Source organism: Rosa rugosa, chromosome 2, assembly GCF_958449725.1.
Source record: "Rosa rugosa chromosome 2, drRosRugo1.1, whole genome shotgun sequence".
Lineage (NCBI taxonomy): Eukaryota > Viridiplantae > Streptophyta > Magnoliopsida > Rosales > Rosaceae > Rosa > Rosa rugosa.
In genome coordinates, this window is record NC_084821.1 from 35,355,891 (window position 1) to 35,376,534 (window position 20,644).

At 42.0% G+C, this 20,644-nt stretch overlaps 3 protein-coding genes across 4 annotated transcripts; 1 reads left to right on the plus strand and 2 right to left on the minus strand.

Annotated features, from left to right (window-relative positions):
- Positions 1-7,240: 7,240 nt before the first annotated feature.
- Positions 7,241-11,266, minus strand: LOC133732449 (rust resistance kinase Lr10-like). The gene is made up of 4 exons (XM_062160001.1): positions 11,132-11,266; positions 9,262-9,311; positions 9,074-9,154; positions 7,241-8,518 (listed from the first exon to the last, which is right to left on the minus strand). The coding sequence occupies exons 1-4, from the start codon at positions 11,158-11,160 to the stop codon at positions 7,368-7,370; spliced, it is 1,311 nt and encodes a 436-aa protein (XP_062015985.1). The 5' UTR covers positions 11,161-11,266; the 3' UTR covers positions 7,241-7,367.
- Positions 11,247-11,987, minus strand: LOC133732450 (uncharacterized). The gene has a single exon (XM_062160002.1). It carries the CDS (start codon positions 11,985-11,987, stop codon positions 11,247-11,249), a length of 741 nt encoding a protein of 246 aa, XP_062015986.1.
- A 26-nt stretch (positions 11,988-12,013) lies between these two features.
- On the plus strand, positions 12,014-14,440 carry LOC133732447 (rust resistance kinase Lr10-like). 2 transcript variants are annotated; one of them, XM_062159999.1, is made up of 4 exons: positions 12,014-12,147; positions 12,293-12,967; positions 13,064-13,096; positions 13,200-14,440. In XM_062159999.1, exons 1-4 carry the CDS (start codon positions 12,102-12,104, stop codon positions 14,267-14,269), a joined length of 1,824 nt encoding a protein of 607 aa, XP_062015983.1. In that variant the 5' UTR covers positions 12,014-12,101; the 3' UTR covers positions 14,270-14,440. The 2 variants fall into 2 exon arrangements, with proteins under 2 accessions (XP_062015983.1, XP_062015982.1); XM_062159998.1 differs by lacking the exon at positions 12,014-12,147 and having other exon boundaries at positions 12,182-12,967.
- Positions 14,441-20,644: the final 6,204 nt, after the last annotated feature.

Here is a 20,644-nt window from a genome sequence, read left to right on the forward strand (position 1 = left end):
GCGTTCTTTTCCCTGGGGATCTGTGTGATGGTGTGATATTTGAATTTTTTGAGCAGTGTTTTGACGTACCCCAAATATGCCGCTAACTGTTGGTCCTTGGCTTAGAAGCTGTCGTTGACCTGGTTAACGACTAACTGAGAGTCGCGGAAGATGTTGACGCTGTCAGACCCCGAGTCGATGACGAAGAGTAGGCCGGCGATGAGTGCTTCAGATTCCTCCATGTTGTTTGAAGCTTTGAAGTTTAATTTCAGCGCGTACTCCTCGTTCAGCCCCCCCCCCCCCCCCCCCGGTCCTGTTAAGATGATACCGGCGCCGCTGGCCTTGGCGCTAGCGGAGCCGTCCACGTGCAGGTTCCAGAGTTACTGTTGGGGAGCCGGTTCTCCAGTGGTTACCATTTCCGTTCCGGGTTCTGTCTCCTTGCTGAGTTCGACTTGACATTCAGTGAGTTCAGCAATGAAGTCTACCACCGCCTGGCCCTTCATGGCAGTTCTTGGTTTGTAATCAATGTCGAACTCGCTAAGCTCAATGGCCCACTTACTGAGGCGCCCTGAGTGCTCAGGGTTCTGCATTACCTGTCTCAGCGGTTGATTGGTTAATACATGGATTGTGTGGGCCTGAAAGTACTGGCGGAGGCGTCTGGCGGCAACGATGAGTGCGAGAGCGAGTTGCTCTAAGGGAGGGTATCTTGTTTCTGCTCCGTTCATGCCTCTGCCGGCGTAGAACACTGGGAGATCCTGCTGGCCCTCACGCCGGACAATGGCGCAGCTTACCGCTGACACTGATACCGCTAGGTATATATACAATGTTTCTCCTTGCATAGGAATGGAAAGGAATGGGACTGCCGCCAGATATTCTTTCAGGCCCAGGAACGCCGACTGACACTCTGGGTTCCAGTTGATGACTTTCTTGTGAGTCGTTTTGAGGACTTTGAAAAATGGGGCACACTTGTCAGTGAGCCTGGAGATAAATCGAGAAAGGGCGGTTAACTTGCCCTGGAGCCACTGGACGTGTATTTTCCACTCAGGGTCCTTCATGTCAAGGATGGCTTGTACCTTCTCCGGATTAGCCTCGATACCTCGCTCGCTGACGATATAACCCAGAAACTTGCTGGCGGTAACGCCAAAGAAACACTTTTCTGGGTTGAGGCGCAAACCATAGGCCAAGAGAATGGTTACTATGATTTTGAGGTTTGCCACATGTCCGCTGGCCTTTACGCTCTTGATCAACATGTTGTCCACGTAGACCTCGACTATTTTTCCGAGATGTTCCGCGAACATGGCATTCATCAATCGCTGATAAGTTGCGCCGGCGTTCTTCAGACCGAAAGGCATAACATTGTAGCAGTAGAGGCCCTTGTCGGTGGTGAAAGTGGTGCACTCTTGGTCGCCGGGATGCATCTTGATCTGATTATAGCCGGAGAAAGCGTCCATCATGCTAAGGAGCTCATGTCCGGCGGATGCATCAACCAGTTGATCAATTCGGGGTAGCGGGAAGCTATCATTTGGGCATGCCTTGTTAAGTTTTGTGAAGTCAACACACATTCTCCACTTTTCGCTGGGCTTTTTGACCATAACCAGGTTGGAAATCCATTGGGGATAGATGACCTGGCGGATGAACCCAATGCCTTGGAGCTTGGCAACCTCCTCTCCTATTGCACAGTACTTTTCTTCATCAAAGGCCCTCCGCTTCTGTTTGATAGGATAAAAAGATGGTTTGATGCTCAACTTGTGCGTGATGATTTCAGAGGAGATACCTGGCATGTCCGCGTATGACCATGCAAAGACGGCAGCGTTATCACGTAAGAATTGAGTGAGTTCCGCCGCTATCTCTGGGTCTAATTGGGCACCTATGCGGACTGTCCGCTCAGGGTGCTCGTCCGAGATGCAGACAACTTTCAACGACGTTTCTGGGTTGACTGGCTCCTTCTTTACATACTTCTTCTCGTCATCCCTAGGATCCTTGAAGATATTTGGTGGTGGTGCCTGATTTCCCACCGTCAAGATTTCATGGCGGCGTGTTGACCGCGCTATAGTCGTTGAATAACATTCTCGTGCCAACTGCTGACTTCCCCTCACACAGCCTGTGCCGTTGGGTGTGGGGAACTTCATGAGAAGCATGTATCCGGCGATGATGCATTTGAATGACCGCTTCACTCATGACGTGGTCGTATACCGCATTTGGATGATTGTAGTTCAAGTGATAGAGGAATGGCCCGTTGAGGAGTCCCTGCTTGAAAGCCGCCGATGCCATTGTCTTGTCTAGATCGCGGCACTGAGATGCTGCCGCTCGCCATCTTGTGACAAATGCCTTCAGTGATTCGTCCGCCCCTTGCTTGACGCTGAACAGCTGACTTGTGTTGTGATGTCCGGCGGATAATAAGATGAACCGAGAGAGGAAGGCGTGTTATAGTGCATGGAATGAATCAATGGATCTCGGTGGACACTCGAAGAACCAGTTCATTGCCTCACCGTCCAACGTTTCGCTGAACAAGTGGCACAAGGTGGCATCGTCAAATCCCTTGTTGTTGGTGACCTTCTTGAAGGTGTCCATATGGACAAAGGGGTCAGACATGCCGCTGTAATGTGACATCTTTGGGGTTTTTGCGTACGCTGGTCTGATAGCCTGCAGAATTGCAGCGGTGAATAGCCCTGGTCTGGACGCGAAAAGCGGGTTAGGAGTTGGTGTCGGGGCGCCCAACTCCGCCCGGATTAATCTCTGCTCCAATTGTTGCATCCTTTCCAGTATTTGGGCTGTTGCGTTGCCGGCGGGACCTGCCTGGATATTCCGCTGAACATGTCTGCGCCTTGGGGCAGGTGGATTGCCCTAGCTTCTGAGCGGTTGGTGTGTGGCAGTGATTCCACCTCCTGCTCCAACATTAGTTGGAGGATGGGCGGTGGTCCCATTCCCAATATTTCAGGTGGGTTCAGCGGTACCTGCTACTTGGAGTTGCCTCACCGCCGGGGTTGGCTAAGGTGCTGAATAGTGCGCGGTTAATGCCTACCGCTGGGTTGGTGGGTTGGGGAATGGCGGATTGGTTCGCCTGCTCATCAGCGTTTCCCCTGCTACCGTTAGTCATGGTAGTTGTGGTGGGATGACCTTTTGTTCAAGGGTTCCCACAGAAGGCGCCAATGTTAATGCTCAAAGTCCGGCGGTAGCCGAACCTTCGTTTAACGCGGGTCTGGTGGGCGGACCGCTACTCTGTGGACCTGATGATCTCCGCTAGCTGTCAAATGAAAGACAGGGCGTCAGAGGGAGACCGCGTTGGGCGGTCTTCACTTCTCCGATGCCTAAGTCAGTCGATGCATATAGACAGCATAACAATAAATGAGTAGTAAATGCGTATTTTATGAGGAGAGAGGAGAGAACCTTTTATAGGTGAGGGGAAGGCTGATATTCTCCTTGTTTTCGATGTGGGACTGATGTGCTTCAGTTTCCAGCGTCAGAAGCTTCTGATGCTATCTTGGCACGGCGCGTGGCGGCGCGTCGGCGGTGATCCGGGGGCGACCCGAGGTTCAGGCGGTAGCTCACCTGGCTGTGTATCCGTAGGCTACTCCTTTGGCGGGAATCGGTACCTCTGGCGGTACAATGAGTGGGCTCATTATAGCTAATTATGCTTGCAAATGTACATGTATGTACAGAATCGAAGTTTGAATTGAAATTTTGTTCATGAAACGGTTGTGAAAATGGTTTGGAAAAGGTTGCTTCATCATCGCCATGGTCTTCCTCTTCGTCATCATCGGCTCCCTCCTCCTCATGATCTGGCTCATCCTCCGCCTCAAGATCCCCGACTTTCGAGTCGACTAGTTCACCGTCACCAACCTCAACGTATCCTCCTCCCGCCAGTCCCTCACCGGCACCTGGTCTGTCGGCTTCGACGTCTTCAACCCCAACAAGAAGATGACCATCGAGTACGACGAGATCGCCTCCTCGTCTTTTACCGCTCCGGCTTCATTTCCGAGACCCGAATCCCGCAATTCCGGCAGGGCAAGAGAGTCTGCAGCGTCGTGAACGCGACTTTCTCGGCGGCGAACTCGTTCGTCGACGACTAGGTGGCGAGAGGGATCAACGATGACAGGTCGGCGCGTTGGGCAGTGAGTTTCAATATCAAGCTGCTGGCTAGGGTTCAGTTTCTGAGTGAGTGATGCCTTTGTTGACTGGTTTTATCTCTCACTTGAGTTCTTACATTTCTCCAATTCTCACGGATATTGATGTGTATGGTTGGTTATAGGAGCATGAGTTTTTACTAGTGAGATTAGTAGCTTGAGATTGATGGGGTTAGGTTCAACTGCTGTATAGAGTTTAACTTCAATTCTTTTGTTTGTTCTGTTCAGTAATTTGATATATCTGACCTTATTATTCTGATTGTTATTAGTTTAGGATCAAGGAATGTGATATTTTAATGGTTAGTGACCCGACTTATGGATCTAATAGCAGTATGGACTTCCAGTTGTATCTGGTTTAATCCATGTTTGAAATAGTTATTTTGTCATAATTGATGTAGACTCAGTAGGGGCAGGTGACAGAGGCATCTTAGAACGACGTCGAAGCAAGAGAGTGGCTAGTATTACATAGGTATCCTCAGAGTGCAGGGTAAATCCTCTTAACCAAGAGAGTGGCTAGTATTACATAGGTATCCTAGAAATCCTCATCAAGCCCTCAATTATATACTTGATGAGCCACTTGGTCTTGCACTCTTGCCTAACCTTCTTGTGTGTCAACGATTAGTGTTGCCTGTTAAATGCTGATTGCAAGCGGCATCTAAATTCAAGTATGGCTTCTATGTCGTGTCAACTCACTGGGGGTGCTAATGGTGGATCTCATATTACTTCTTTTCTGCCCTTTAGTGTCATTTGATTCTTAAAGTCCAGATGTTGAAACTGGAAAGGTCAGTCTGAGTCTGGATAGTAGAAATGGTGCTAATGGTGGAACTCATATTACTTCTTTTTGGCCCTTTAGTGTCATTTGATTCTTAAAGTCCAGATGTTGAAACTGGAAAGGTCAGTCTGAGTCTGGATAGTAGAAATTAGATACATAGCTGCTCAACCACTGAAATACCTGTTTGAAACATCTATGTTTAGGCCTTAATCTATGTTTGACTCGTTTTGGCTTGGTTATTACTCTGTCCAACAACCAAAGTAGTTTTTCTTTGGATAAGATTGACTTGCAAAAAAAACAAAGCTATACGTGTCTATTTATGTTTACAAGAAGATAAATGAGTACTCTACTAAACTAATATCGATATCCTCTATGCTGCCGTGGAAAGAAGCACAAATTGTTTTTCGCTGGTTTTCCTTGCCGTTTTGCCATTTGTTAAGATTTTCACTTGAAAGTGACCTGTTTACAAGGAGAGAGAACTTTTGAGCTAGTCAATCCAGAAAATTGAGTGGCTGACGCCCTTGCTAATCTTGGAGTGGAGATGAAATCAATTATTGGTGATCTACCATTCTGCAAATGCTAGCTCGTACATGAGCTGTTCATTGCTCTCTTATTAGGGACAAGCAGCGGGGGTTTACTAATCGCGAACCAGTTAAATGCTAATCTTATTCATTCAAAATGGACATATGAGAATATGAAAGGTTATAATGGCATGCACAAAGATGCCAAACTTTTCAAGCTCAAGCTCTTTACCACAAGCTTTGCAAATTATTCAAGGTCAACTGTCTGCAAGCTCTGATGGATCAATTAAAGCTGCCTCCTGGGTGCAGTGGGTCAATGAACGCTCCGAGAGGTACTCCGGCAATGTGCTAGCCCTCAACAGCACCCACAAGAACAATCTGTGTTGCCCAGTTGCAAATAATCGCAATTCTACAAATAAATATAACGAAAGAGAGAACATTCCATTAGCATGATAATAGTCCGGATATCAGTTTGAAGACCATTTCTGATATCAACTGTTTTTATTATTATAAAGTGAGAGAAGAGACAAATATACTACTGAAAAGTGGGGTAAAAAGACAATACCCGAGTTTAGATTGTCCCATTCTTTGATTATAAGTTTATAACCCTACATAAAAGATAATTGCCCAACTTACCAAATTGTGGATAAAAGTCGGGCACCAACAAAGACTAAAGAAAACTAGATAAAAGGCAGGGCCCACCGACCCCAACCCAAACTTCAGCCCATAATAGGCCCACAGCCATTGCCAAAGCCTAGAGAAAGCAAAACCAGAAGATGGCCGTCCCCAACCCTTCCTGGCCCTAGACCAGCCTCGCCGCGCCTCCCCCCGTCTCCACCACTGATGTCAGACAGAAAGACGTCGTCACCGCCGGACCACCAGCGAGAAACACCACCAATCAGCATCCCAATCCCACACCAGGCCGCACCCTGAACTCTGCACCATAACCAAGCCGGCAACCCGATCACCATCGACAACCAGTCAAGCCAACATCTGATCCAATCCGTCGAAGTGGCCCTCCGAATTCCGACAGTCACCTGAAGCCGCTACTCCCCAGCAGAGCCCCGAGTCCACTCTGATCCAATCTGCAACCACAGCTCGACTACGCCATCCACCGAGAAAGAGAGGGTAGGACATCCCCGGATCTCCTCCTCCAAGCCTGAAGCACAGCCTTAATTACCCGTCCGGCCGCACCCAACGTGCGTTGGCTAGGCCAGAGGCCGTCGCCATTGCAGGGGCGTAGCCGGACAGGCGCTAGCACAGTGTCGGCGGCTAGGGTTTCTAGAGAGAGTTTTTTTTTAGAGAGGTGACAACTAATCCTTTGTGTTTCCATTGTTAGTTTTCCAGGACTAGGATAAAAATAGATTGTGTTATCTGCTTCTGAATCTTTGCAAAACCGGAATTCTATGGCATTAAAAGGCTTAGGACAGCCATATGGCAATAAAACCTAAAACACCATTGATATTTTGATACCTCAAAACTATCTTGTAAGGATTTGATTATCGTACTGCACTTACCGAAGTTACGACTTACGAACTTACTCAAAATCACCAATGCCCTGTAATTGGAATCTAACAGTGAGCTCCCAAAACACACCTCAGACTTAATATGCCACACCTTTTGTCACTGAACCAATATTATCTTCCCAATTCGTAGTATATTCCAAGCCAAAATTGCCTATGCAAAGCATTACTCATTCAGGTGAACCCATTTTCAACCATACCAAGAAATGGCAAAATATTTTATAATTCTCATAATTCACAAAGCATATTAATGAACCAAATAAATCTTAGTTCTCATACTTTGAAACATTGTATTTGCATATCAGGAGTTCAAGACAGCAATCAAAAGCAAGTTTAATTGTATTTTGTACATTAATTCAAACTTAAAATGTTTTTAAGCTATCAAATTTATAATTTTATAGTGAAATTTCATGGCCCTAACATCACATATTGACATATACAAAATCACTTAATTTCCATCTGCAATCAAATTGATGATCTCTGTAGATTCTGTCATTCTTGATGCACATGTAGTACTTAAATTGTCCTCAACATCATCTTCTGGTATTTGTTGTGGATATAAGAAAGGCTTTGGAGGTATTTGGAGGCTCTCAATTTCTCCTTCAAGCATTTCTACTACATTGCTCATTGAAGGGCGTTCAATAGGCTTCATTTGTATGCACCACAATGCCACTATGATCATCTTCTTTATGATTTTCATTTCATCTTCAGTGGCATAACCTATTTTGATCTCCTTCCCTTGATTCAATTGATCAGAAACCCATGTAGGAAAGTAGATTTGGCTAAATTCGCTTGAATGATCTATGGCTGCATTCAAGTTCTTCCTTCTACCAGCCATTTCCAACATTAACATACCAAAACTATACACATCTGCTTTGTATGATACACCTCCAATGTTTTTGTAGAATAACTCTGGAGCCATGTATCCTATGGTTCCTCTTGCTGCAGTCAAAGACACAATGCTGTTATCCAATGGGTATAGCCTTGCTAATCCAAAATCAGAAATCTTGGCAGTAAAATTCTCGTCAAGAAGAATGTTGTGGGGCTTGAGGTCAAAATGCAAAATTCGCATGTTACATCCTTGATGGAGATATTGGATTCCACGAGCCACTCCAACTGCAATCTCAAATATTTTCTCACAGCTTAAGGAGATAGCACCTTGCTGAGAAAAAATGTACTTGTCAAGAGAGCCATTTGACATTAAATCATAAACAAGTGCACGGTTTGAATGGTCAACACAGAAGCCTATAAGTCGCACCACGTTAACATGGCGAATCCTCCCGATAGTAGCAACCTCATTGATAAAATCTTGCCCATTAGTTTTGGACCTACTCAAAATCTTGGTGGCCACAAGGCGACCACTGCGGAGCTTTGCCTTGTACACGGTGCCAAAGCCTCCTTCACCCAATTTGTCCATGAATCCGCTAGCCATCTTTTTGATTTCTGAGTAAGAGTACCTTACTGGCATGAGATTATTGTCACTCTGCAGAAAGTCTTCTATATTGTCATACATTGAGAAGTGCCTCCTTCGCCATTTGTATATTAGTAATGCAATTATAAATGGAAGGCCAAATGATAGTTTGACTGCTTGGAACACTCCTGTGTGGTGCAGAAAATGTAATCCATGAGAAGGATATTTAGTGATTGCTACAACATTATTAACATCTTCCTTGGTAAATATTATTCCTCTCCAAATCCATTGTCATAGAATCATCATTTTTTATTAATTGGTTCACGAAAATTGAATATTTAATTTTTCATGTGTTTACTTTTTAGCATAGTTAGTAAAAAACGGGACATGTATAGTACGTGAAAAATACGTACGTATATTATTCGAACATTTTATTAAATAGTTCGTTGAAAAGTTCGGCAAAATATTTTTAATTAATTAAATAATTAAAAATTTTAATTAAAAATATTAATTTATATCCATTTTTGTTCAATAATGTGTAAAATACGGAAAAAAATGTAAAAATAATGTATAGTACGTGTATAATACTTTTGGCTTCAAAAGTACAGGAAATTTAAACGAGTCTCTTTCAAAAATACGAATTATGGAAGTATTTTTGAAAAAAACGTAAGTACGTGTTTTATTAACTTATAAAACGAACAATTACTAACTAGGCTTTTTAGTGATCTACAAGAGACTCTTACCGCTGTAAACGACCATAGAGACCAGAAGCAGCTGGTAAGCCGTGTCGAAATGATAATAACGGTAGTTAGATAGAGATGGCACTGCAATAGAGGTGAAAAAATGCATCATGCAATGACTAAGGTAGTTAGATAGAGATAAATGGAAATAAAGTTTGACAAAAGTTTATATTATAATCCAGTATACTCACATAGGTATAGGATTCTGGATGTGATGAATCTTATGATCTTCATGAACCGACTGTCATCATTACACAAGAAAGCAATGACATTAGCTTACTTAATTTGTCAAAAATTATAGTTCAATATAAGCATAACCATCTTCAGTACATTTAATACAGTTTTTGTTTTATTTTATTATGACAGTTTAAGAGAAAAATCTAAACAGCTGGTCATTAGGAAGTCTAGATCTGAGCATATGTTACTATTCTCCAAATCATGCAGCTTTGTTTGCATATATAGTTCTTCCTTAATTTGCAATCTTTTTTTATTTATTTTCTTTTGCAAAGAAACTGAGAACTTATAACCCAAAAAAAGGGCCAACCAACAAACAACCGGAAAGAAACACCGCAAGGCCCAAACTAGGCATGCCGCATGCCCAAATAACCACAACCCAAGCCACACGGTAGAAGGCGCCACCGCGATGAAGCTGCAGAAACTTGAACGAAACATTTCCAAGCCATATCCGGTAAACTTGAGGGGTGCCGGTCAAAGATACAAAAAAATACGAAATCGCAGATCACCTCCAGAACGGAGAAAATCGCTGTTTTCAGCGATAACCAAGGAATGAAACGGATCTGAGAGAAAAACTAGATCTAGTAATAGGAAAATTGGGGCTGAAAGGGTACATCAAAGTAGGGATGACAAAAATCCCCAGCGGGGCGGAGCTTCATTGGATACCCGCCCCTAATGGGGGGAGAATTCGGGGACAAATGGGGAATGGGGATGGGGATCCCCAATCCCCGCTATCTAAGATTGGGGATGGGGCGGGGATGGTATTGTGATCCCCATCCCCAAACCCGCTCCAATAATATATATATATATATATATATATATATATATATATATATGGGTGTGTGTGTTTGGTGGGGTGGTAAGGCTTTGGTCTCATATATAAGAGGTCAGGAGTTCGAGCCCCATCAAGGGTGGGAATGGGGTGGGGTTTTTTTAAAAAAAATATATATATATATGTATATATATATATATATATTTTTTTATTATTATTATATAAATCACAAATATATACATTTATTACTTTACTTTAATGGCTACACTTTTACTTTAATAGTTTTTTTTTTACTTTTGCACTCACTGAATTATGATTTATGAATTTAATCATGTTTTAATTTTATTTGTTGTAGATTTTGATTTTAAAAAAGACAATATGAGAAAAAATTTATTTTATTTATTAAATTCTTATTGGGGATTTGGGGCGGGTTTGGAGGCTTAGTCCCCAGTGGAGATGGGGACGGGGAATCCCCAGTATATTTTTATTGGGGATTGGGGCAGGGATGGGGGTGGAAAATGACCTCGGGGATGGGGATGGTATTGTGATCCCCATCCCCAACCCGCCCCATTGCCATCCCTACATCAAAGAAAACACCAAAAGGGAACAATCCCTACAAGAAAACAGGAAAGAAAAAAAAAAAAAAAAAAAAGAGGCATATAAAACATTAAAACCTAAGATTTGGGACAAGCCCAAGCAAAAACCACACATGGAGGGTGGAGAAAGCACCGCCGACTTTCAAACCTGCGGAGGAGAAAAAACCAGGGACGAAGGAAAGAGTAAGCTGTATTAAAAAATTTAGCTAGTTTCTTTCTTGATTAATTGTTGAAAAAAAAAATTAATCTTTGCTTCACTTCTATATGTAATAGCAAATAATTTCATTTATAGAAGGCAAATTAATTAACTTCATTGTGCGAAGGACAACAGTAATTAATTTTCTGACAAACATTTATTTAAACTACACTTCCGATCCAACAGTACAATAAAATTGTCCCACCAACGACTTTTTAGTGAATGGACTTTCTTGCAAAATTTCAGGTTTGGCAATTGTTTACCTATAAGAGCGGCACTCTAATCCGGTCATGTTTAAGTTCAACGCACAGCTTTCATCTGGTCCGCATTTTGTATTTGCACATCCATAGCCAAGCCAGGAGAGTTGAAAGCCATATGCTAGTTGTTTATATATGCCTTGACACGACTTCTGTACTTGTCAGTGGGAGTGGGAGGGGGGGACACTAGAGCCATGAGTGTTATTTTGCAGGACAACCCCCATTCAGCCGGACTCAAATCTTCATACAAGCGCCCAAGCATGAAATAAGAATACACCGTGGACAGGGAAGAATCAGAGGAAGAGTGGATGCCGGTATTCTTGATGCATGGAGCTGTTTCAACAAAGAGATCGGAATAATTCTTTTGATTTGTGCAGCTCAGGAAAATTAGAGGCACTGTTAGGTACTTCTCATCCTGCTCATATCTCTTATCTGGCGGATTAAAATGTGAGTAGTGTAAGCTGTAAGGAGTAAAATACGAACTAAAGTTGAAGACGGCTAAAGGGTAAACTGGGTTGGAGAAGTAGTTGTCCTTGGTCTTGTGAACACCAGCATCCACGAGTCGGATCGTGTAGTTATTGTAATTGATTGCCTGTACGTAATATTTTCCTGAAAACAAGTATAATACGGCATGATGAGATTGACTGGTACGGTCTGCCTCACAAGATAATTCATAGCTCTTGTCGCCGCAGTGTCCAGGATCTCCTTGTAAACGAAATGGAGAGCTTATCTTAATGTTGCCACAAGAAGGAGTACATTCGGAAGTGGCCCCGGAAGTTTGCGAACGACTTGAAAGCGGAAGAAAAAGAAGAGAAACTGTGTGAACAGCAAATAGAAGACTTGCTGTTCTAAACATGATCATAAAGGAGGGGAAGGAGAACAAGAACGAGAATGTTATTAATTAAGAGCCTATTGGTATTTGGAATGAAGAAAATGATTTAGTGATGACTGGTATGCTCTTTTCCTAGTCAAGTCAATGCTGAGCCACTTGATATATGTATGCATGCATCATTTCTGCGAAGGTGAGTAGGGCCCATATCTTCCATAAAAGTCCTAACTGTACTATTGAGTTTCAGACAAAGAAGGAAGCTAGCTAGTAATCAGTTTCATCTTTGGAAATGCTTCTAACTATGAGTTTCTTCTTCTGGTTGCTCCTGATATTTGTAGATTTAGATGTTGTGCATGGTGGAGGAGTAGGTCGTGAAAATTGCACAGAAACAAGATGTAGCAGCGATGGCCCAGCTATCCGGTTCCCATTTCGACTGAAAGGTAGGCAACCGGTCCAATGTGGTTCCCCGGGCTTTGATCTTGCATGCACCAACGACAACCAGACACTGCTTCAGATGCCATCATCATCTAAGCTCTTTGTTACAGAGATTAACTATAAATCACAGACAATTGAAGCAGAACTTGCACCTGATTGCTTGGATGGAGACATTTTCGACCTCGGTTCTTCTTCTACCTTCAAATATGTAGGCAACGCAAGCTTGTTCAGTTGCCCACCATCAACTGTGAGAGATCAATATATTACAGCATATCCCTACAAGTACAATTCTCGTTGTCTGGCAAGATTGAGCCCATGCCATGGTAATCCAGGCAACCAAATTTTTGCTTTTAGGACAGGTTGTTGTTCTATTGATAACATTCCCCTGGTGTCTTGTACCAAGGTGCATGACTACAAAGATTCTCTTGCATACACAGATGACGATATATATTCACGCGTGTCTCTCTACTGGTCCATACCATCTTGTAAACATTGTAAAGAAAAGGGCGAGCTATGTCAATTCACAAATCAGACAGATCCTCAAACTCAATGCTTGGATAGACCCAAAGCCAGAGCAGGTATCATTTATGCTTCACACATCAATGATATATGGATAATTCTGGTTCATTTCTTTAACATCCAAAGTCCTTATTCACCCTAAATAAATTTTACAGGGCACATACGACTTGGAATTTCAACTACATTAGGTGAGAATCCAGAAGTTCTTTTTCCTCTTTTTCTCTCTCAATTGGTGTATTGTGTTTTTAGCTCGAATGTTTTAGTTCTTACACAGAAGGTGATATTTTGCAGGTCATGTCACAGTATATATCGGACTTTTTATCACAGTTTCTTATATTCTTATAGCGACGGGATCAATAATCTGCTATCCCTTTTGCACTAAAAGAAAAGAAAATCAGCTGAGAATTAAAATATTTTTGGATGACTACAGAGCTCTTAAGCCAAGCAGATATTCTTATGCAGATATTAAGAGGATAACAGAGCAGTTCAAGGAGAAGCTGGGTCAAGGGGCCTATGGAACTGTCTTTAAAGGTAAACTTTCCTCTGAATTACTTGTTGCTGTGAAAATCCTCAACAATTCAAATGAGAAAGGGGAAGATTTTATTAATGAAGTGGGCACAATGAGTCAAATCCACCATGTCAATGTGGTACGCTTGGTTGGTTACTGTGCTGATGGCTTTATACGAGCTCTTGTTTATGAATTCTTACCAAACGGTCCACTCCAGAATTTCTTATCATCAGCAGATAATGAGAGTTCGTTCCCTGGTTGGGATAAGTTGCAAGATATTGCTTTAGGTATAGCAAAAGGAATTGAATATATTCACCAAGGTTGTGAACAACAAATCCTCCACTTTGACATCAAACCCCATAATGTGTTGCTAGACCATGATTTCACTCCAAAAGTTTCCGATTTTGGTTTAGCCAAGTTGTGCTCTAAGGATCAAAGCGTGGTATCCATGACTGCAGCGAGGGGAACCATGGGCTACATTGCACCAGAAGTCTTCTCTAGGAACTTCGGTAAGGTGTCATATAAGGCAGATGTCTATAGTTTTGGAACATTGCTTCTTGAAATGGTTGGGGGCAGAAAGAATTTTAAAGTCATGGAAGACTCCACCAGCCAGGTCTACTTCCCAGAATGGATCTATAACCTCTTAGAACAAGGGAACGACCTTCGCATCCATATTGGAGACGAAGGAAATGTTGAAATTGCTAAGAAACTTGCGGTTGTGGGTCTATGGTGCATCCAATGGTATCCAATAGACCGTCCTTCCATGAAAACAGTAGTTCAAATGTTGGAAAGGGAAGTTGACAATCTGACCATGCCTCCTAATCCTTTTGCCTCTACTTCATCTTCGAGTTGAATGAGAATTCATGTGCCAGCAAGAGCAACCAGTCATGCTCAGGTGTTAACAGAATAAGATTGTTATAGTGATGTATCGTCTGTAAGCACATACTAAGAAACTGCTTATAATTATTGAATAAATTTCATGCATGGATTTGTAGTATTCAATATATTTTGAGTTGCGGTCGAACATATAGTACCAGAAATTCTCTTAGTTACACCAGAATATATCTTAGAATTCGGTCTATTTGGGAGTATTGAAGTGCTTTTGCTTGGTATCACTTTTGTTAGTAGTCTTTTTTTTTTTTTTGGTTGAAAAACAGTTGGTAGTACTTTTTTTAGCTAAATGAAGTCCGACCGGAACATCTCTGCGGTGCTTCTCTCGGAAGTGCTTCTAATTGATTTGGTAATTCCAAAAAGCACTCTGGTTTGTTCACGCCAAATTCTACAAGTTTCTAATTTGAATCATTATCTTTTGGCATTCCAAAGTGAACAATTCTTAGGTTCACCCCTTGGGTGAATGAGCATATTCACCATCTCTTGCGATTAAGGCATAATAACGTTATATCCGACCATTCATGTTGTATAACGAAACACAAAGATTAGCTCTGTAAAAAACCAATCAAATTGAAGACCTTTTAGTTATTCGTGTCTATGAAATACATGGACGGTTCATCATAATAGTAGTAAGTGTTGTTAGAACCATCCATTTGTTTGATTCGATTAGATAATTAAACGATTTCTAATTCGATTGATTTTTTACAGAGATGATCTTTAAAGGCCTATTTGATGTAGGACGAGAATGGGCTTGGTTTAGCCGGAAAGTTAGAAAAATAAAGAAGCGGCGTAGAATCAAGAAGAGTGATTGGAAAATAGGTAACTCACGCATAATGAGGTTATTAGCTGTTGGAATATTCAAGAAGATTAGGTTTTGGACTTTTCGGGTTTCTCGTGCGAAAAGTCAGATTCTGAATTGTGAATCAGATTGGAGTAAATTTTGGCCAGAATGTCCGTTTGAGATGCATGATACATTTCCGGAATGGGAACGACGAGATCTTCAAGACTCACTTTAGTGAGCTCTATCAAATTTAGGCCAAAATGTATCGCCTTAATTATCCGATTCGTGATTTAGTATTTTTAGGCTAGTTTTACATTCTTTTTATTTTAGGTTTTCTAGTTTATTTTGGATTTGTTTTGTTTTAATCCGTGGGCTTTAGGGTTTCATTGTTAGTCGCCCTAGGGTTTCTTTTCCCATATATAAGCAACCTTAAACGGCTGCAGAACTATCTTTTATCATATTATCAATCAAAATTGAGAGTTTTCTCTTTTATCTCTGGTGGACTCCAGAATCTTTATTTTAGGTTTATTGCTGGTAAACCTAGGTTACTTCCGCCCGCGTCAGTTGGTATCAGAGCGGGTTTCGCCCGCTTCTTAGCAGACGACGATCCAAGGGAGAAGTTCACTACCACCAACCTCAACGACGCTGGTCGTAGAGTATCTATCAAAGAAAGTTTCGTTGAAGAGGAACATACCAAGGGATTTGCCCTAGGACAACCTCATCAATCAAAAAAAAAAAAAAAGGAAAAAAAAAGAAGAAGAAAGAAGAAACATGGAACATTGGATATTCACAACGCCGGATTACGACGACTTCCGAACTACATGTGTCATCAAAGACAAGGTATGCTCTGTAATAATTGACAGTGGTCTACGAGAGAATTTTGTAGCAAACAAAATTGTGGATTATTTTCAATTGCCGACAGTGAAGCTAAGTGATCCATACTGGATTCCATTTGGAGAGGATGAATATGCACAAGTAACAGAGGTTTGTAAAGTTCCTGTCTCTATGGGAAAATTTTATAAAGAAGAGATTACTTGTCATGTGATTGATATGGATGACACTAATGTGCTTTTTGGAAGGCTATGGCATGAAAGCGTCAAAGGTGGTTATTGCAAAGATGACACATATTTATTTAGGTGGGAGTCGCACAAAATTAAAATCAAGCCTGGAAGGAAAAACATCAAGAATTATCCTCCTAAGGTTTTCGAGAAGAAGTTGGAGTCTAAGTTTTCTTTGCCTGTTGAGATTAATAGTTTAATTGAAGAAAAGCCAGAAGAATTTCTAATGGAAGAAGCTCCACAAGAATTCATGGGTGAAGACCAAGAAGAGGTTAAAGATGAAATTGCTCATGAAGACATGGTTATTTGTACTGATGAAGTCTTGGAGCCTAAAATAAATAATTCAGAGCCAGATGTTATTCAAGAGTACAACCTTGAGAGCTGTGAAGAATCTACTAAGGTTGCCTATAACAGACTCATCTATGGTGTTGGGTTCATGATTGTGCCATCAGAATATGCAGAAGATCTAGCCAATAATCCACAAGTTCAAATGTCTAATTTTTTCTTAGGTCTCTTGTCTGCCTATTCTTGTTTTTTATTCAAGATGAACTCGAGGGCGAGTTCTTTCATAGTGGAGGAGAATGATGTAGGACGAGAATGGGCTTGGTTTAGCCGGAAAGTTAGAAAAATAAAGAAGCGGCGTAGAATCAAGAAGAGTGATTGGAAAATAGGTAACTCACGCATAATGAGGTTATTAGCTGTTGGAATATTCAAGAAGATTAGGTTTTGGACTTTTCGGGTTTCTCGTGCGAAAAGTCAAATTCTGAATTGTGAATCAGATTGGAGTAAATTTTGGCCAGAATGTCCGTTTGAGATGCATGATACATTTCCGGAATGGGAACGACGAGATCTTCAAGACTCACTTTAGTGAGCTCTATCAAATTTAGGCCAAAATGTATCGCCTTAATTATCCGATTCGTGATTTAGTATTTTTAGGCTAGTTTTACATTCTTTTTATTTTAGGTTTTCTAGTTTATTTTGGATTTGTTTTGTTTTAATCCGTGGGCTTTAGGGTTTCATTGTTAGTCGCCCTAGGGTTTCTTTTCCCATATATAAGCAACCCTAAACGGCTGCAGAACTATCTTTTATCATATTATCAATCAAAATTGAGAGTTTTCTCTTTTATCTCTGGTGGACTCCAGAATCTTTATTTTAGGTTTATTGCTGGTAAACCTAGGTTACACGCTTCCCGCGTCACTATTTGAGATATGGACCGTTGGATTATGAATTTATTAAGTAAAAGTATGTTAATCGACAATGAGGGTGAATATGCTCGTTCACCCTAGGAGTGAACCTAAGAATTGTTCTTCCAAAGTCACTCTCATACTGTCATACAATTATACAAATCTTAATGAGAGTTTCTATTAGGACCTCCAATAGAAACTTTATAATATATAGAAACTTGAGGTGGATTTACTTATCATAACTCCATTCATTAATTTTTCTTTACAAATGTTCCTTCTTCTTTTTTTTGGCCGTACCTGCATTTTTGTTGAACCTCTGTGACTTTCAATTTCTGAATTTCTGATACAAAATTATTAATTCCTTGCAAACACAGTTCAAGGTATTCCTAATGCAAAATTCTTGAGGATAAATGTTAGTAACTTAGTATAGTTCTTCGTGGGTTTTTAAATTTTTTTTATTTTATTTTAAAAAGAGGATCAAAGGATTTCACTCCTACCCTTATGGTGACTTGAACTCATGACCTCGATCTTAGATAGTGGGTGCTCTAACCACTGAGCTAACACCACTTCGATTGCATTCCTAACTAATCAGTGTTCTATATAATGAGAATGTTGAAATTGGGTATTTTCTTCCGTAAAAACTACTCTTTCTATATTTTTTTTTAGTTAAACTTTCAAGTACATGTTTAGCATATTTAATTTAGTAAGTGATCACGTACTGCATTAATTAGATGAAGACATGAAAATAGGGTTTATGTCATTTATAAATTAGGAGGTGTAGAGAAATAATTTTTGCGATAGATTTGTTGTCCATAATCGTAAGCTTATATTAAGATAGATAAGTAATTTGATAATTCAAAACCAAGAGAGGTCAAATGAGAAAATTTGAATGTCCTAATAGAAAAACTCAATCTTAATATATGGGGCATAAGTGAATGCTACGTTTAGTAAATGAACGTACGAGAGATGACTTTAGAGGATATGTCCATTTATGAATTGTGGAAGCTTTCTTTAGGTTCGTGGAAGCTTTCTAGATCGATCTGTGGTGTTTGTTTGGATCGATTTACGTGGAAATCGGTTCAACTCGGATTGAGCAAAAATTCAAAGCTTGTGAGGTAGTTTTCGACCCTTTATGCTTGTTTTCTGACTTCGAGCTAGTTATGAAAATTCACAAGCATGCTTAGATGAACATCTTTGATGTTGGAAGTTTTGTGAAATATTGAGTTTTGGCCGACGGCGGTGCGCCACCGCCTGTGGCGGCGTTCCGGCCATATTAGGAACTGTTTCTAGTATTATATATCTTCTACTCGTCGATACGAGCGTTTTGATATATAATATGCAAATTTTGGAGTTCGTATGGATTTGTCATGATTTTTACGGTTTCATACCGGTTGATTTATTCGATCCGTGAGGATCTGAGCGTCCGATCGACTTGTGGTTTGGACATATCGATCGTGGAAGTGTTCCGGAGACTTTGGGAGGTCTCGGATGTGGTTTTGCCTCGATTGGCGCCACTTTGGGGATTTTAGTTCAAAACAGGGGTTTCGGACTTAAATCAAATGTGAATCATTACTAAGTTGAAACAATATGTGGTCAGGTACTTGACGAAGTATTTGGAAGGTTATTTTGAGGATTGGCTGCTTTGTTCTATATTGAAGACGCAGCGGGAGTTTCGAGGTGAGTAATCTCACAAGGTTCATTTACGAACGGAATACCTTTATCGTTTTGAGAGTTATTTAGTAACTGTAAACTATAGTTGGTGTTAACGTTTGGATCCGTGGGGATCTAATTAACGATAAGTAAAGAGAGAGAGAGAGTTGACACAAGATGTATAGTGGTTCGCCTCCGCATGAGCGGGAGACTACGTCCACTTGAAAGCTATACTAGTGTGTCGAGCCTTGCGGCCTAACAAGATTACAAAGTATGTAATGGAATGTGTTGAGTTGTGGGAAGAGGCATTCCTTTTATAGATGAAGGAATGCCCTTCCTCTACTTATTCTTCGATGTGGGACAAGTTTCCACATATTTCTTAGTCTATTTAACATGCAGAAGGCTATGTTGTGGAGGCATCTTGGCAAGGGCGGAAAGGTGGCTTCCCGGTGGCGGATTTGTGACTTCTGGATACTGCCGCGTAGCCTGAACATAGGGCTACACGATGCATGTCTCGGTTGGGCCTTGCCATGTCTTGTGGATGTCCCAAAGTGGGTGTTACTTATGCTTGGTGATGTAGTAAATACTCCATATTATTGGAGGTATGTACAAGTCCCCGAAGTCCCCAAGTAAGAGGAGCTTCTTGGTTGGGGAGTTCAAATCACGAAGTCATCAAGCATAAGTAACCGGGCGGTACGGAGCCCCTACAAGTCCCCGAACTCCGTAAGCAAGAAGGGACTCGTTAACCTGCACAATAAAAACAAAATGCAGGCAGACGTAGAATGCTCGTTGCATTGGGCAACAAAATCTGAGTTGCATTGATATGCGTTGGTATATATAAACGTATGAGGTGCGTGATACATGTTGATGTATACACGCGAATGGCGCCGAGTACGACCAATTATGACGTACAAACTCGAGAGCGCGTATGGCCGTGTGAGCAGATGGATTGCATATGATAAATGTAAGTTGTATGAGCGCGGCGAAGGTAAGCGTTTGTAGCGTGTAAATGATGAGTACGTGAACGCTTGTCGCTCGTATTAATGGAACGCGAAAAGAATTCAATTTGTCGGGAGCGACAAATGGTAGAAGAATTCCATGTTCCATTAACGTGTGGTGTGTCGAGTAGACATGAATGTGAAGATTGGGAATGCCGGGAAGGCATGAGCGGGAAGCTCGAGGGGGATGAGCGGAAGCTCAAAATGGGTTGCCGGGAAGGCATGAGCGGGAAGCTCGTGAGCGGAAGCTCAATGGGGCGCTGGGAAGGCATGAGCGGGAAGCTCGTGAGCGGAAGCTCAATGGGGTGCCGGGAAGGCATGAGCGGGAAGCTCGTGAGCGGAATCTCAATGGGGCGCCGGGAAGGCATGAGCGGGAAGCTCGTGAGCGGAAGCTCAATGGGGTGCCGGGAAGGCATGAGCGGGAAGCTCGTGAGCGGAAGCTCAATGGGGCGCCAGGAAGGCATGAGCGGGAAGCTCGTGAGCGGAAGCTCAATGGGGTGCCGGGAAGGCATGAGCGGGAAGCTCGTGAGCGGAAGCTCAATGGGGTGCCGGGAAGGCATGAGCGGGAAGCTCGTGAGCGGAAGCTCAATGGGGCGCCGGGAAGGCATGAGCGGGAAGCTCGTGAGCGGAAGCTCAATGGGGTGGGCCCCTGCTAGGCCCCGCTAG